The sequence below is a fragment of the Carassius carassius genome, chromosome 33 (genome assembly GCF_963082965.1).
Source record: "Carassius carassius chromosome 33, fCarCar2.1, whole genome shotgun sequence".
Taxonomy (NCBI): domain Eukaryota; kingdom Metazoa; phylum Chordata; class Actinopteri; order Cypriniformes; family Cyprinidae; genus Carassius; species Carassius carassius.
In genome coordinates this window covers 2,672,761-2,688,704 of record NC_081787.1, presented here as the reverse complement: position 1 = coordinate 2,688,704, position 15,944 = coordinate 2,672,761, and the positions used below count along the sequence as shown (strand labels likewise).

Genomic DNA, 15,944 nt, shown 5'->3' with positions numbered 1-15,944 from the left:
TGAGCTGAACCAGACAGTTACTGAAGTGCAGAGGATGGATTCGATGATGGTGGAGTAGAACTGTTTCAGCAGATCCTGTGGCAGGTTAAACTTCCTCAGCTGGCGAAGGAAGTACAACCTCTGCTGGGCCTTTTTCACAATGGAGTCAATGTGAATGTCCCACTTCAGGTCCTGAGAGATAGTGGTGCCCAGGAACCTGAATGACTCCACTGCAGTCACAGTGCTGTTCATGATGGTGAGTGGGGGGAGTGCAGGGGGGTTTCTCCTGAAGTCCACGATCATCTCCACTGTTTTGAGCGTGTTAAGCTCCAGGTTGTTGAGACTGCACCAGACAGCCAGCTCTTTAACCTCCTGTCTGTAAGCAGACTCGTCACCGTCCTGAATGAGGCCGATGAGTGTGGTGTCATCTGCAAACTTCAGGAGCTTGACAGAGGGGTCCTTAGATGTGCAGTCATTAGTGTACAGGGAGAAGAGCAGTGGGGAGAGAACACAGCCCTGGGGAGCTCCGGTGCTGATTGTACGGGTGCTGGATGTGTATTTTCCCAGCCTCACTAGCTGCTGCCTGTCTGTCAGGAAGCTGTTGATCCACTGACAGACGGAGGTGGGCACGGAGAGCTGAGTTAGTTTGGGCAGGAGGAGGTTTGGGATGATCGTGTTGAAGGCAGAGCTGAAGTCCACAAACAGGATCCTCACATAGGTCCCCGGTCTGTCTAGGTGTTGCAGAACATAATGCAGTCCGATGTTTACTGCATCGTCCACAGACCTGTTTGCTCTGTAGGCAAACTGAAGAGGATCCAGCAAGGGTCCAGTGATGTCCTTCAGGTGGGCCAGCACCAGTTTTTCAAATGACTTCATGACTACAGACGTTAGAGCCACAGGCCTGTAGTCATTTAGTCCTGTAATTTTGGATTTCTTTGGGATGGGGATGATGGTGGAGCGTTTGAAGCATGAAGGGACTTCGCACAGCTCCAGCGATCTGTTGAAGATCTTTGTGAAGATGGGGGCCAGCTGGTCAGCACAGGATTTCAGACAGGCTGGTGTAACACAATCTGGGCCTGGTGCTTTTTTCCTTTTCTGCTTCCTGAAGACCTGGCGCACCGCATCCTCGCTGATCTGTATTGCAGGTGTGGGGGAGAGGGGGGATGCAGGAGGTGTGAATGGTGAGAGCGCTTGATTGGAGAGGTGTTCAGGGTGGGTTGCAGGAGTTGTGAGTGGTGTGAACAGTTGTTTGGAGAGGCATTCAGGGTTGGTTGCAGGAGTTGTGAATGGTGAGAGCGGTTGATTGGAGAGGTGATCAGGATGGGTTGCAGGAGCTGTTAATGGTGTGAATGGTTGTGTGGAGAGGCATTCAGGGTTGGTTGCAGGAGCTGTGAATGGTGTGAACGTTTGTTTGGAGAGGCATTCAGGGTTGTTTGCAGGAGTTGTTATTGGTATATCCAATGGATATGGACTTGAAGATGTCTCTGGTTTCATAAAACAAAATGCTTAAGGAGCGCCCCAGGGGTTCTGCTTCTTTCTTCTTATTCTTGCTGTGTCTTTAATAAAAGAAATCAGAAATGTGCATCTCATAACCAATGCGAACGGCATCCGACCCGGCCAGCTTTCTGTCTTAACCTCCCGATTCCACATGACACCCAGATGAAAAACAAATATTCCTCCAGACACTGAATCCTCAAGCCAAAGGGTATGTTGTAATACCCTCCTTTTGTTTATAGGGCTGGTTTTACTTCAGAACAGTCGCCTGCCATGCTTAACAGCCGTTTGGCCCCTAATACACACATTTAAACTTAGCAGTCGGGTCAGATGTGATATGAAAGCAATGCAATATGCCCCAGATATCAGATCTTACTAAATTAATAATGTAATGTCATATATCTGGCGAGAGTATCTGGAGGGATCTAATAACCTTTCACCTGATCATGTGTGTACGCTTAGACATGTTCGACCCATCTGTGTGTGAACCCGCCAGCGAGTACGGGTCGATCTGTCGGTGCTGGCAGGACTTAACAGAAGCGTACTGGAACCCACTGACAGGCATCAGGGTCTCTGTGAGAATTTCGGACTCTAGATTCAATTTGGCATGCAGATAACAGCCCTTCCAGAGCAAAGCAGAGCGAAAGCAAGACAGTGCTTGATAGATACTGAGAGAGGCATGGGCATGGTGGGAGACGTATCAACGGACCAGTCACCCAGCTGGGCTGCGGTTTGTGCTCGATGAGCTAGATGGAAGGAGACAGATGTCTGTTTTGAATTTGGTTTTATATATAAAAAAGAAAGAAGGAAAGAAAAGCCCATGTGCTCCGGATCCATGCATCACGAGATCCATTGAAATTAGACTTGTGTGATATACTGTATCAACAAGCAGTCCAATCCAGACGGGATTCGTTTTCTCATAGGGCTGAGTTAGCCCAAACATAGTTAAGTAGTTTACTCTGTAATTTATACAGAGGCTTTATTAGGGGAAAAAATTGCCATGTTTGATTTTATAAGAGATTAACATTTTAACAGATTAACAAGTACTGTGAAACACAAAATAACATGACGTCCTCAGAGAAAACCAGTCCTGGCTGACAACACTTTCACTTACATTTGTGCACAAAACCTGTGTGCAAATTCTTTCATGCAGAATTCACGTTTTTTCAAGTTTATTTATTTATTTATTTATTATTAGGTTATGTATTTACTTGTTTGATTGTTTTTTGTTTGTTTGTTTTGTTTTTTTTGCATACACTCCTGTTCAAATGTTTGGGGTTAATAAGATTTTTTATTTTTAGTTGAAGAAATTCACTTTTATTCAGCGAGGATGTATTCAATAGATCAAAAGTAAAAGTTAAGACATTTATAACGTCACTAAATATTTGTATTTCAAATGATTACTGTTCTTGTGAACTTTCTATTCATCAGAGAAATTTTTTTTATCAAGCAGCACAACTGTTTTCAACATTGATAAAAACAAGAAATAGGAAATGGTTCCTTTAAATTAGCATATTATAATGATTTCTGAAGTGTCATGTGACAATGAAAACTGGCTGGTGAAAACTAAGCTCTGCTGTCAATAGAAAGACTTAAAATTTCATATAACTGTTTTGATTATATTTATGAACAAACATGTAGCCTTAGTGATATATATATATATATATATATATATATATAGGGCTTATAAAAATTAAATAAAATTCAAATTACTTATATAATTTTAGAATATTGATTTATATTAAATTATTATTGTCATTGTAAAGATAATCAGAAACTAAGTGAATAACTTTGCGAACTATTTAAAAAAGTCACATTTAATGACTTATTTAATAGTTTCTGCATAAAATGTCTGCCTAAAAGGTGTCTCTTGTGTTTTTGAGAATGGCACAGCTTGCTTTACTCTTGCTCTGGGTGCTGTTGGGTAAGACTGCGTCTTTATATGCTGTAAGGAATATGTTTGCAGAGATTTATGAATGGCTTGTTCAGAAAAAGGCTCTTCTATGGAGATGTCTGGGTGTGCTTTACGCTAATTACTAACTGCTCTCTCGTTTAAAATGATCCAGATTCATCAACATTAAAGTAGAATAAAGGTAAGAAGAAAACTCTGCATAAGCACCTGAGAAGCTTTTTGTGTGTGTCGTTGCTGAATGAGAGCCATTAACAGCCATCCTACATTATCTGAGTTACTGTAAAGCGATTTTCAAGTTTCTGCTACTTCCTACGACAATAACTTTTTTCCTTTGTGATTTACATAGAGTGAGAAAACAACAAAAGTGAAGCAAATAACCTTCTTGTAAACCAGCAGCATTCCATTTTTCAGTGGAGAGATAAGAGTGACATTCGTAAAGCGCGATAAGAAAGAGAATTGAGCGACATCCCTTCAATGCTTTTTACTGTGTTTTCAAGGTAGCGGTGTATTGATATTCTGCTCTAGAAACCTACTTACGTTATTTGGAAAATTAATGCACAGACTCTGCTTAAGATTTATTCTAAACCACTAACGCCTAAGAAGAAGACGTCTGCAATTAATTCAACCAAAAACACTTTGCAAAAATGTACTATAAAACTTCATAAGCATTTTTTAAGATTAAAGTCTTAAAATCTCCCATTGACAAAATATTGAGCTTTTGAAATGTGACAGGTGTATGTATTGAATTATTAATGGTCTTCTATTCCTTGCATATGTTTAACCATTTAACGTGTGCATTCGACTGAAAACAAGATTTGTTGAGTGGCATAACAACAGCATTAATGAAGTATGTAGCGTTTCGCTTTGTCTGACCTGTGTGTATGTAAGAGTCTGTGTGTGTGTGTGTGTGTGTGTGTGTGTATGTGTGAGGATAGATCCTCCTTGCATCTCGGCTCTTGTATCCTTGCGTGTTGCTGAGCGTTTATCTGTAATATGTTTTGGCGTTGCCAGGTTGTCTGGACATGGGAGACATAATGGAATCAAAGGGAGATTTATGGCATGCATCCTGACAGTCAGAGAGAACAGGGCCAAAGCCAAATGAAATTAATGAAATTTGCAAGCAGATTGCTAGAGGAGGGGGACCAATGCAGCTCTGTTTTTTAACAAAAACTATTTGGTGTATGTCTGCTTTGAATTTGTATGTTTATCCTAAAGCATTTGTTCCAGCATCTGTTAAGACGCCCAATTTGACACAAATGATAGCAGTGTATATAAGGATTGAGCTCAGTTTATTTTTGCTGTAAAATTCAGTTTATTCCTCCAAAATGACAAAATTAGTTTATACAGGATTTGTGCTTTTTAAGTATATATGTTTAAATATATATATATATATATATATATATATATATATATATATATATATATATATATGTATTTAAACATATATACATTTGTCAAAAATTATTTTTTAGAAAAGTTTGTCTCTTTTTGAAAAATGGGTTCAATTCAGGTCATATTATCCAAAAAACAAAACGTATGTAAGGCTTATGTAATTTTGCTTAGCACGTATTAGTAAAATATTTTTAAATAAAAGTAAAATATCAAGAAAGTAATTTTTACAGTGAATACAGGAAATTGCATTACCACAGTTATCTAAATTGACGAATTAACCTGTTTTTTTAAAGATCCTTAGGAGAGCTTCTGAAGTCACATAGATTGTTTCATTATCCATGTGTAATTAATACAGCGTAAAAGATTAAATACATACATTGCTATATTCTCCTGCCAGTATAATTCTCATATCTCATAAACTTCTATTGTCTCTCAATAGTTTCATGTAATTCTTCATTAGAAATCATCTCATTTAACTCAAATCCTCCAGACACATTTTTTTTCCTCTGACATAAAGTTTCTCTCTGACGCTTCTCGGCAAAAGCACTGCTGAGACAGATTGTGTTTCATAAGTGCCTTTATTTGGCTGGGACAATTTGCCTTTTTGTAGAAATAATGAAAAAGGTTCGACTGAGTAAACAAAGCAATAAAACATTTATTAGCAGTGGAAGTGCTGTAAAGTACTATGCTGCGCTCGCGGCTCGCCAAGGATGCACGAGACCGGTGCTTCGCCATTCATGAAGAATTAAAAAGCCAAAGCAAAGAGAAGTCGACTCTGTGCTCCTCACCATCTCTGCACTTTATCTGTTTCACATTTAGATCATCAAAGGCGACGGGGTGGTAGTGCTGATATACATTCGCTCATCCCCAGCGTGATGCTGGTATAAACAGCGGTCATATTTTCCCACTCTGTGGCATACGAACATGGGATGTTATGAGATTTTACTCTGCAAATGTTTGCCCTCCTCTGTGCATGCACTGCATAGTCCGACTTGAAGGATACACAAAGGAACATGATGTTCACATCAAGCCAGCCAAGAGTGCTGTAAAGAGAAGAAAAAAGAAAAAGAAATGCAGTATTGTGAAACATGTCAAAAACCATCAGGAACATTTCATTGAAATAGCCTCAATGAGTAGCATAACATAGTTATTAAGATTTTTGCCATAATAAAACTTGATTGGTTTGAAGAAGAAAAAAAACACACACATATCCAGTTCTGGTGGGGCGCTGAAGGAGGGGTGAGCTCAATGACTGCAGTTTTTTTGCTGGCAGTCCTGTACTTGATACATCATTATGTCCCAAGTACGAGTTCTGGCAGAATTCCTCGCCACGTTTGGATCCACATCTGATTGTTGATCAGTGAAATTGGTTGTAGCAAGGTCAGGTGGGTTAACCCATGTGGTGGTCTGTTCGTGTTATGTGTAGCAGGCATGACTCTAAAGCAGACGCTTTGATTAGCTGGGCTGATATTCCCTATCTCATTTGTTTCCTTCTTGGCCCGTAATTGCATTCTGGTTTTCAAATTATGTTTTGCCAGCATGAGTCTACAAACAAACAAGCTTAATAAAGTTAAGCACAACCATTTTGACATGTCAAAAATCATTTGGCTCATAAGCAAGCATTAAAAATGGCAGGCATTCATTTTGATGTAGAGTCACTTTTGTCCATTTTTTTTCCTCGGGTTACTCAAAGTGCATATGATTGCTTAATTTTCTGCAGGATTGTGGGACGTACCGCTATGAGACCTTTCATTACAAAGCTTTAGAAATGTTTTTCATTAGACGCACACACAGACAGTGATAAAAGGCCAGACAAATAAAGGAGGATGTGACATTTATGGTCAGTAGAACAGTTTGGTCTCAGACTTCAAAGCTGAGGCGCATCGTCCATCTTCCTCAAAACGCTTTCGACCGAAATGTGAAGTGGCTTCAAACAAATCCTAATATCTCTCTCTTTGTCTTTCTCATCTCTCTCTCTCTCCAGGGACCTGAGCGAGAATCAGATTCAGGCTGTTCCTCGTAAGGCTTTCCGAGGGATCACCGCCGTCAAGAACCTGTAAGCGTTCCTTACTCATTTCCACTGGCATCCGCTAGGCATTCGTTTGCATGATTTTATGAGGCCAAACAAGCCTTCCAAAACTGTACTTTCCCCAAAAGTAGCGAGACATGGTGTGTTACTCCTGCAAACAAGACTGTCATCCACTGCATTTACCGAGTCTTGCGAGTCAAAGACAGATAACTGGAATGAAAGATAATCATCTCTCTGGCTGGAAGAGGAAAATGTTCAAAAGCAATGTGCTAGGTGGCCTACTGTACATGTATGCCCCTCGAATCATTTGTCATAACAGTTAATAAGCTTAGCACTGATGAAAATTCAATTAATCAGTATGGTTCAATAAGATGGATATCTTCAGGATATTGCAAGTGAGTAATGTTCCACAGCCATATGCAATTACAGTAATGGTTTCTGATGAATCTCTGTAACAGTTTCAGAAGCCGATCTCGCTACTGTGGACTATGGTAGAAGGGCTTGTTAATACTGTTAATACTGTTAATACTGTTAATATCTAAAGAATCACCCAGCTTCCTGGTTTCCTTTAAGAACAGAACAAGTGCAGTGAGTTTACACGCTTGCAACAATAAACATGGCATTTAAAGAGGGCTGGATGATTACAGCAATTAAGTCTGCCCTCTAATGAATGAAGGACACAAAGTTGAGGTCATCATTAATGGAGCGCTTTGTTTGTAGACAGAGATCGGTTGTGGTATGTGGCTGTAGCATTCATGTGCATTCCCAGGCTCGAGTGTATGTGAAGTCTTAGCAAGTTTCGTCGCAGTATCTGATAAAGGCTTTGTTACAAAGACTGTTTTCAGATGAAGTCTTTCCCACCGTGGGCTGAGAACCCCGGGACACATCATGCTAGATATCTCTGAGAGGTATGGAAATATAGTTGGCTTTCGTTTGAAGACATAGTCATGCTTTTCAGCTTTAGAGAAAGAAGAAGAAAAAAGAAGAAAGAGAAACGTGTGAAGAGTTGGGAGACTTTGAGAAGCCCAGCTATATATAGCCGTAGTGAGCGCTAAGTGAATAGTCATTTAACAGACATTTTTATCCAAAGCAGCTTAAAGAAGATTTACAACAGGATTTAACAGCACAATGGAGATTGAAACCTCAACCACTAGCCTGCTGTATTTATATGTATGTATGTATGTGTGTGTGTGTGTGTGTGTGTGTGTGTGTGTGTGTGTGTGTGTGTGTGTCCGTGTGTGTAAATTTGACATTGGACCACAAGACCAGTCTTAAGGGTCAATTTTTCAAAATTTAGATTTATACATAGTCTGAAAGCTGAATAAATAAATCTTTCCATTGTTGTATTGTTTTTTTTTTAGGATAGGGCAATATTTGTAGGGCAATAAACTGTTTGCATTTCTGGAATTTGAGGGTACAAAAAAAATCATAATCGCATTTAAAGTTGTCCAAATGAAGTCCATTGCAATGCATATTACTAATCAAAAATTAAGTTTTGATATATTTACAGTAGGAAATTTACAAAATATCCTCATGGAATGTGATCTTAACTTAATATCCTAATGATTTTTGTAATAAAAGAAAAAATATATACTTTTGACTCATACAATGTATTTTTGGCTATTGCTACAAATATACCCCAGTGACTTGAGACTGGTTTTGTGCTCCATATATATTCAACCTCTGTGCCACACCTCTTCAGTATCGTTTTCAGTGTGTTCAGGGTGGTCTTTTTAGTTCACTGTATTTCAGAGTGACACTCGAATGTTGACTACCACCCGCCCTGCTCAGATTGAGTTAACTGAGTGTCAATACTAAATCTGACCTCACTGACCCCTGTCAGACGACCCCCAGGCTGCAGGAGTGCTGCCAATCATCTACACAGGTCAATGGATTTCTACAAACATGTAACAGACATGTACAAACAGTGACTTGATGGTAATACTTTGCTTGTAAGATTTACACTGTAATATTTATGTAGTATCATGTATTTGTTTTATTTAATACTTCAGAAATCAGAAATCACTACTCCTTAAATGTAAAAAAAAAATGATTTAGGCTTTTTGTCTACTCGGAATGCAAAACATAGTAACCTTTATTAGAGATTTTTGTGATCTACTGTACAGTATATAGGATATTTAACGTAGATTGTATAAAAACAAGAACGTAGTGTCAATGACGTCAGCGTAGGTTTCTCAAGAGCATTTTTGAAGCCTAAAGTGGGCAGAACTGGCCGTCACCATTTTGGCAGCACATCGCCAAGCGTCACTCCTGGATAATCGAAAATGGGCAAAGAGGCGGGATGTGGGTGGAGCTGGTTGCTGAAACCACACACACCTAGCTTGATGGTGGTGACAGCAGCGGCAATCCACCTGTCACTCAAGTGGCCACGCCCTTAATTTAAACAGATTAGTTATAAAACTTTTTAACCCCCCTTACGGTTTCAGGAAGGGCAGAATTAGCCATATAGACCAAAACCACTCAGGTGGGCTATGTTGATGAATTGCAGTTTAAATAATTTCTATGTTGGTTTCAAGAGAGAGACCAGAAGGTTGCTGCTTGATATTTAATTGTTAATGCTCTTTTCCCTGATTTTTTTTTTTATAATTTTTTGAAAAATGCCAGATACATTTTGAGTATTGTGTGTATATATGTGTGTTATTAGTTGTATTTTACAGACAATATTGTAATGCATTACTTTAAAATATAACATTCCTAACAGTTATGAGCATTCACTTCCTTTACACGCATACAGCATTTTTGTGCAGCTTGTTTTCCCCTGACGTTCTTACAGTGATGTCTGTGATGTTAAACAGTGTTTGAGTGCTCATCACATCACTGTCATGTGCACCGTCACACTCTGATGGATGAATGATAGGTACAGGTAGGCAACACTCATTTCTTCAGGTAGGGCTTTTTAGAGAAAAAAGGGCTAATGAGGATTGAGGGAGAAGGATGGATTTGTACGTCAGCAGTGCTGCCTGTTTCTCTCCCACTGACCTGCCTCTGCAAAGCGTGGCAAGGTGACTCTTGATTTAATTGCTGAAATCATCCAGCCCTCTTTTTTGTTTGTTTTTTTACGGGAAGGAGTAGAAAAAAATGGACAGGCAGCATTCCAGGAATGAATTGATTTTCTCATATGCTTTTCTACCTTAATGTCCTCTATTTAAAAATGGCTATGCACGTTTTGAGGGCCGGTTGAATCCCTGTCTCTTATATTGTCCTCACATCTCCACAGTTTTACAGTCCACAGCATGCTGGAGTCAGCATCCGCCTTCAGCCAGCATCCTCCACCCTTTATAGAGGGGCCATCTGGATAAAATGGTCAAGATGGTTCCTCCAGCTAACAAGAGTCTATGTTGCACCCTAATAAACCAGACACAATATCTCCCTCTATGTTTATGGCTTTAGCCGTGTCCTCTTACTGTTCACCAGACATGCTACTACGGCCATGTTCACCTCGAGAAGCATCCAGTGCAGGTGATGTCCTAGAGTCCCTCGTCACATGCACTGCAAATCCTTTGAAGAAAACATGCCTGATACGCTCTACTGTATATCACCATGACATGCTTGTGTCTGTGGGGTACGGATCCCATTAGAACAGGTGCTTTATGCGCAGTGGATTTCAGGGATGCATTCGTTCTGTTTACATTTGTTATTCACAGCGGATGGAGAGGACGAATAGTGTCAGCACATGTAGGGTACAAAACACGACATCACCTGAAGCTGAGGTTTAATCGAGAGAGCAGTGTGTCCAGTATGTTTACCCAGCATCAGATACGTGGACACAATTTTTGTTTTTGATTTTTGTCCCACTGTTGGAGGTCTCATCTAGGTGTTAATAAAAGCCTTTCTACTTCATGCTCCCGTACCCACAATGTCACTCTGTGACTGCGCTTGGTTTTGAATTATGACCGAGAGGACAAGGTGCAGCTTCTGTACCCAGCAGATGGGACTCCGCAGACGGCAGATCTCAGCTTTTGATGTGCACTGCTGGTGTTGAAACACACACTTTTTCAGGACACCCATCCACACTGAGACTGCCCTTCTGTTCGATAAGGACAATAGACTAGACATAAAACCAATATGAATTTAGACATGAGATCATGAGGACAGATTAATTGAGAAAATATGAGAGAAGATGAATTGAGAAAACATGAGACAAGATGAATTGAGACAATATGAAACCAGACGAAAAAGAGACAATATGAGATAAGACAAAATTAGATAATGAGGACAGATGAATTGTGAAAATAAGACAATATGAGACCAGACTAAATGAAACAATTCAAGAATATACAAAATGAAATAATATGAGACAAGAAGAAATTAGACAAAAAATTAGACAGGATTAAATGAGACAAGATTTGAGACAAATATGAGACAAGAAGAAATAAAACAATTTAAGGCCAGAAAAAAAAAAGAACCAATATGACTCAAAATTATACGAGACCAGATGTAATGAGACAATATGAGACAAGATTAATTGAGACAATAAGACAAGACTGGAAAAGAACAGACAAGTAGCACCTAGAAGAGAGGAAGAAAAACGACAAGATCAGATGAAAATACATAAGAGAAGAGAAGTGACAATAAGACAAGATGAAAAGAAGAGAACATGAGACATGAAAAGAAGTGAGACAAGGTGAGATGAATTGAGAAAAGAATAATTTTCGAGACAAGACGGAGTGATAAAGTGAGCAGAGGTGCGAAGAGAAGAGACAAAAATGAGATGGGGTCAATCCTAGAGGAGAAGATACAAAGTGAGATGAAAGAAGAGATAACAAAGACTACCAGAGACAAAATGAGATGAGCAGAAGTGAGACAAGACATAAAATGATATGAGACTGTAAGAAAGAGAAGAGAGGAAAAGAGACAAGACTGAATGAGATGAGAAGAATCAGAGTGTAACAAAACCAGAAGAGACAAGACGATGTGAGCCATCAGTGGTGTGTTACTGACACAAATCCTCAAACCACACTTTATTTGACTGCCATTAAAGGTCACAATCTGTATATCTGTTACGATTATAGACTGACTATAAGATTCATATATTGCAGCTCTGATCAAGCATCATCCTGGCTGTACTGACGGCCAGTTCTGAGTCATTTGCTGTGTTAGCTATCGAGCGTGAATGAAATACGGCCATGCGGCTGCTGGTTAGCATCAACGACTCTGACAGATTAATAGTCTAGTGAAGGGAAGGAAGACCCATATCTGTTTCTTTCTCTCGTTCACTCCAGATGGGACACTGGCAGGACGGGAGCTCTAAAGTGCCAATACGGCTCATGACTCAGATGATTAAAGGCCAATGTAATTAGAGCAGGAAAATTAAAACTGGGACTTTCATTACCCACCACTACCATGTCCCATCTCTCCAAACAATCACCAAACACGCAGATATTCACACACACCGCAAGCTCACATAAGTACATTCAAGATAGCTACAGTATTCACCCTTGACTATGCTCAGTATTGTCATTGTTAAAAGTCTAAAAGGTTTCAATCACCTTTGAGTATAGAAACGTCTGTTCCTGTAGCATGGCGCTAACAAAACCAAGGTAATGGGTTCAGTTCCCAAGGAATGCATGAATTAGTTGAATGCAGTGTTGATTGCTTTGGCTAAATGCATCTGACAAATGCTTAAACGTAAATGTAAAATGATAGGCTGAGGTGCTTCTTGTGATATGAATGCTAAAAAACACTATTTTAAAGCATTTATACATAAATATATGAAATAAAAAGACTGCATACCATGAATTAATGACAAAGTCTGTCCTCACAGACTGTATGTGAAAACAAGCAGAACAGTCTCTCCTGATTCATGAACAATTGTGTACTATTATTGTATTGTATTATTGTATTGTAGACTAAATCTTGAAAAAATGAGTCAATATTATTAATGAATTGTTCATAAGGACTAGTAACTCTTTTTATTCAGTTTGAGAAATCGTTTACTGATTTGAATTGATTGATTGAAGTGGTTAATGAATCAACATCTGACTCTTAATGAACTGTAATTTTCAGTGATGACCATATATCAAAATGAAGCAACAGACTTATTGTTTTTGTAACAAATTAATTTGTACATATCATTTACAGTTTATAATTGTTGATTGCCATTTTATAAACTAAGCTGTTGTTTCTATTTTATAAAAGTGATTTCACTGCAATTCAGTAGTCAAAACGCTGACTTATGTTATTGTTTTATTTTTTAACAGAAGCCAGTCTTAATCAATTTTGGATAGAAAAAGAGACGTAAAAGACAAACATTTTACTTTTGCTAATAAAGGTTATTTAATTTTCACAGTGATGGTTAATGCATCTGCGGTGGGCGGCTGCCATACTGTCTGCCCCATCAGCAATTATGGAGACAGATGCATGACTTTTAGAAAGTAGGGATGGAGTGAAAGAAATGCCAGAGATGTTCCGTCTCCAAAGACGCCAAGGCACAGTGTCTGTCACGGGTCAGATGTCACTGCAGCTCTGTTTGCCTTCTTCTTGATTCAAGCCTCTTTCAGATCCATCTCTTTTAAGAACTCAAAGAGGGAGGGGTAAATAGAGAGAAGGAATGGAGGATGGCAAAGTCTGCAAATTAAAGTAAAAAGAAAAAGAAGCAAAAAGGAAGAAGTGCCCCTCACGTCTGCTCGTCCAGAATCGTGACCCCAGCTGATTTACGAACCCCTTCCTTTAATGAAATTGTTTCTGTGACAGAGCCGGTAAAAGCTTGTAATGGATTGGCTGCTCTAATGTAATGAAATTACTCCCTTTCTGACTTCAAAAAAAAAGAAGAAGAAGAAGAGGTGGATGAGTGGCTGGGGGGAGAAAATGCAATTAATATTTACAGGGAACTGACAGACGGGGTGGGCTGTGCACTATAGCCAGCCTCCTGTTCTCTCTCTCTCTCTTTTACCTCTCTTTATCCCAACACTCAGCAGTGTGGCTAGAAAGAGAGAGAGGATGAGATAGGAGGAGGTTATAGCCAGAAAGGCCACTTTTAGCCAGCTGGTCCTTTATCCCGACTGCGGTGAGGAGAGGAGAGTAGATATGAGTGTGTGTGTGTGTTAGTTTGTCTACATCCCTCCCGCAGCCCCCACCTCTCCTCCTCCTCCCTCTCTCCCCTCAGCCCCCACCCGCTCGTCTGCAGACCTGCCGCTGACTTCTGTCTCTCATCTGCAGGCAACTGGACAGCAACCACATCAGCTGCATCGAAGATGGAGCCTTCCGAGCCCTGCGCGATTTGGAGATACTGTGAGTCCCCCTCCCGCCTCCTCTGCGGGGTTCTCTCCTCTCTCTTCACCTCTGCTGTCCCTTCCTCTAACTCTGTCTATGTGTTTCTTGATTGCTCTCGAAGGACAAACTGTATGGCGTAATGGACCTGTGGCGCATAGCCCGGTGTCACCCTGTCCGGTCCGACACCGTGTCGTTTAGCATGCGATCGTCCATGCAACATGTAAAGTTGCTCGTTTGTCATCCTGTGCTGCATTGTTGCTGCTTGAAAAAGTGTCCTGACTTTTCCAGGTGCACCTTACTGTTCTGTGCACCATTCTGTCTAGAACATCTGTAGAATCATGCTTGTTACTTTAAAGCAGTTTAGCTTTAGACTCAATTAGATGCTCAGATCTCTGTTCTGTTGCCTGCTGGGAAGTCTTCTTTTTTGGTTTAGTCGCACATTTAGTCTGAGTTCATAGTATATCCTTTGATACTAGAGAAGAGATTTGATGTGTTTGTAGGTGAGTTTATTTTTCTTTCGCTTGGGTATCCCCTGGATTGCCCCGGAGAAGATGAGATGCTGGAAGCAGGATATACAGAGGGCGGGCTAACAGCCACATCTCCATCAAGCCAATTGGCAGGGCGCTTAGTGCCAAACTCATCCTCCAAATGAGCGGCGCTCACCGGGGACCCAGAGCCAAGCCACTCCCTCTATTAATTCCTGGCTCCATTGGACACAGCAGCACGGTGTTACATCATTATTTAGGCAGGTTCTCCAGCAGTGTTAGCTAGAGGTGAAGGTAGAATCAAAGAAGGAAAAATAGGAACATATTTAATTTTCTTGTCCTCCGTCCAGACCATAAATGACCTTATAAAACAGGAGCTTGGGAGCAAGAAAGTGTGAGTAAGTCATGAATCAATTTTCATTAATAATACAGAACCTCCCTAGATTCTACCAAAGACCTTAGTGACCCCAGGCGAACCAAGGAGAGCAGCAGTACATGAATAAACATCACTTTCCTGCTGATTGAGCCATCTATCCATTCCTCTGGAGAGGCTGCAACACATAGGCCTGCAAATGACACTGTGTCATAGCTAAATAACCCAATGTGCAATAGTCAAACTTAAATCTTCAGTATACAGCAGGTTCAACATATGGCTGAACATTATGGCTGTGCTATAGAGCTAGCTTGTGAGAATATGACACCTCTAGGTAATTGATGGCAAAATTAAGGTTTAGGTGTAGAAATTTCACTGCAGGTGTTACTGCTTTGAGTCTCAGTGTGAGGATAATGATTTCCAAAATGAGTTATATTACAGCCCAGACTAACCTTTGTTTAAAGACTGATCTTTCTGAATGGAGATCCATCACTTGTATCGCCAAAGAGTATGATGTCTCTGTGTCTTGTCATAATGGTGAAAGGGATTTTACTTGTAAAGCATCTTGTTTATTCAGAAACGCAGTGGAGTTTTAAGGCTTCGTTTCTGCTTTTAGAAATGTACAGGGTTTGTAGACGTCATTTACACATTCGACCACATTAGTTTTCACGTCTAAAACAGTGTTGGATTGTAGGAATTCAGGGCTAGATCGTGTGTAGATCAGTATAATTTCAAAGAATGAATTATAAATGAAAGAATGAATTATAAACATTGTAAAAATGTGATGTTAAAGTGTTTTTGCAATTCAGAGCACACTTGAGGTGTAATTTAAGGGTCATATTAAATGCATTGTTTGAGCGCGGTGTGTGAAGCATAACTCCAGAGGCCAATTTAGTCTTTTCATTTCAGCGATCATTAAAGGCCTGTTAAAATAGAGGGTGCACTGCGACATAATTGAGAGATATGACCACCCTTTCCCATCATGCACTGTTGGGTTTTGTGATCACTGCAAAATTTTGGTGACCACCATAAACAACGACTAACAAA

At 40.0% G+C, this 15,944-nt stretch overlaps 1 protein-coding gene across 1 annotated transcript in view; it reads left to right on the top strand.

The window, feature by feature from the left end:
• Window positions 1-14,061, top strand: part of LOC132113514 (slit homolog 3 protein-like) — a 106,671-nt gene extending 92,610 nt beyond the window's left edge. Inside the window, exons 5-6 of the mRNA XM_059521307.1 lie at window positions 6,762-6,833; window positions 13,986-14,061. Of these exons, the coding sequence (XP_059377290.1) occupies window positions 6,762-6,833; window positions 13,986-14,061 (148 nt within the window). The remainder of the gene's footprint in view (window positions 1-6,761; window positions 6,834-13,985) is intronic.
• Window positions 14,062-15,944: the final 1,883 nt, after the last annotated feature.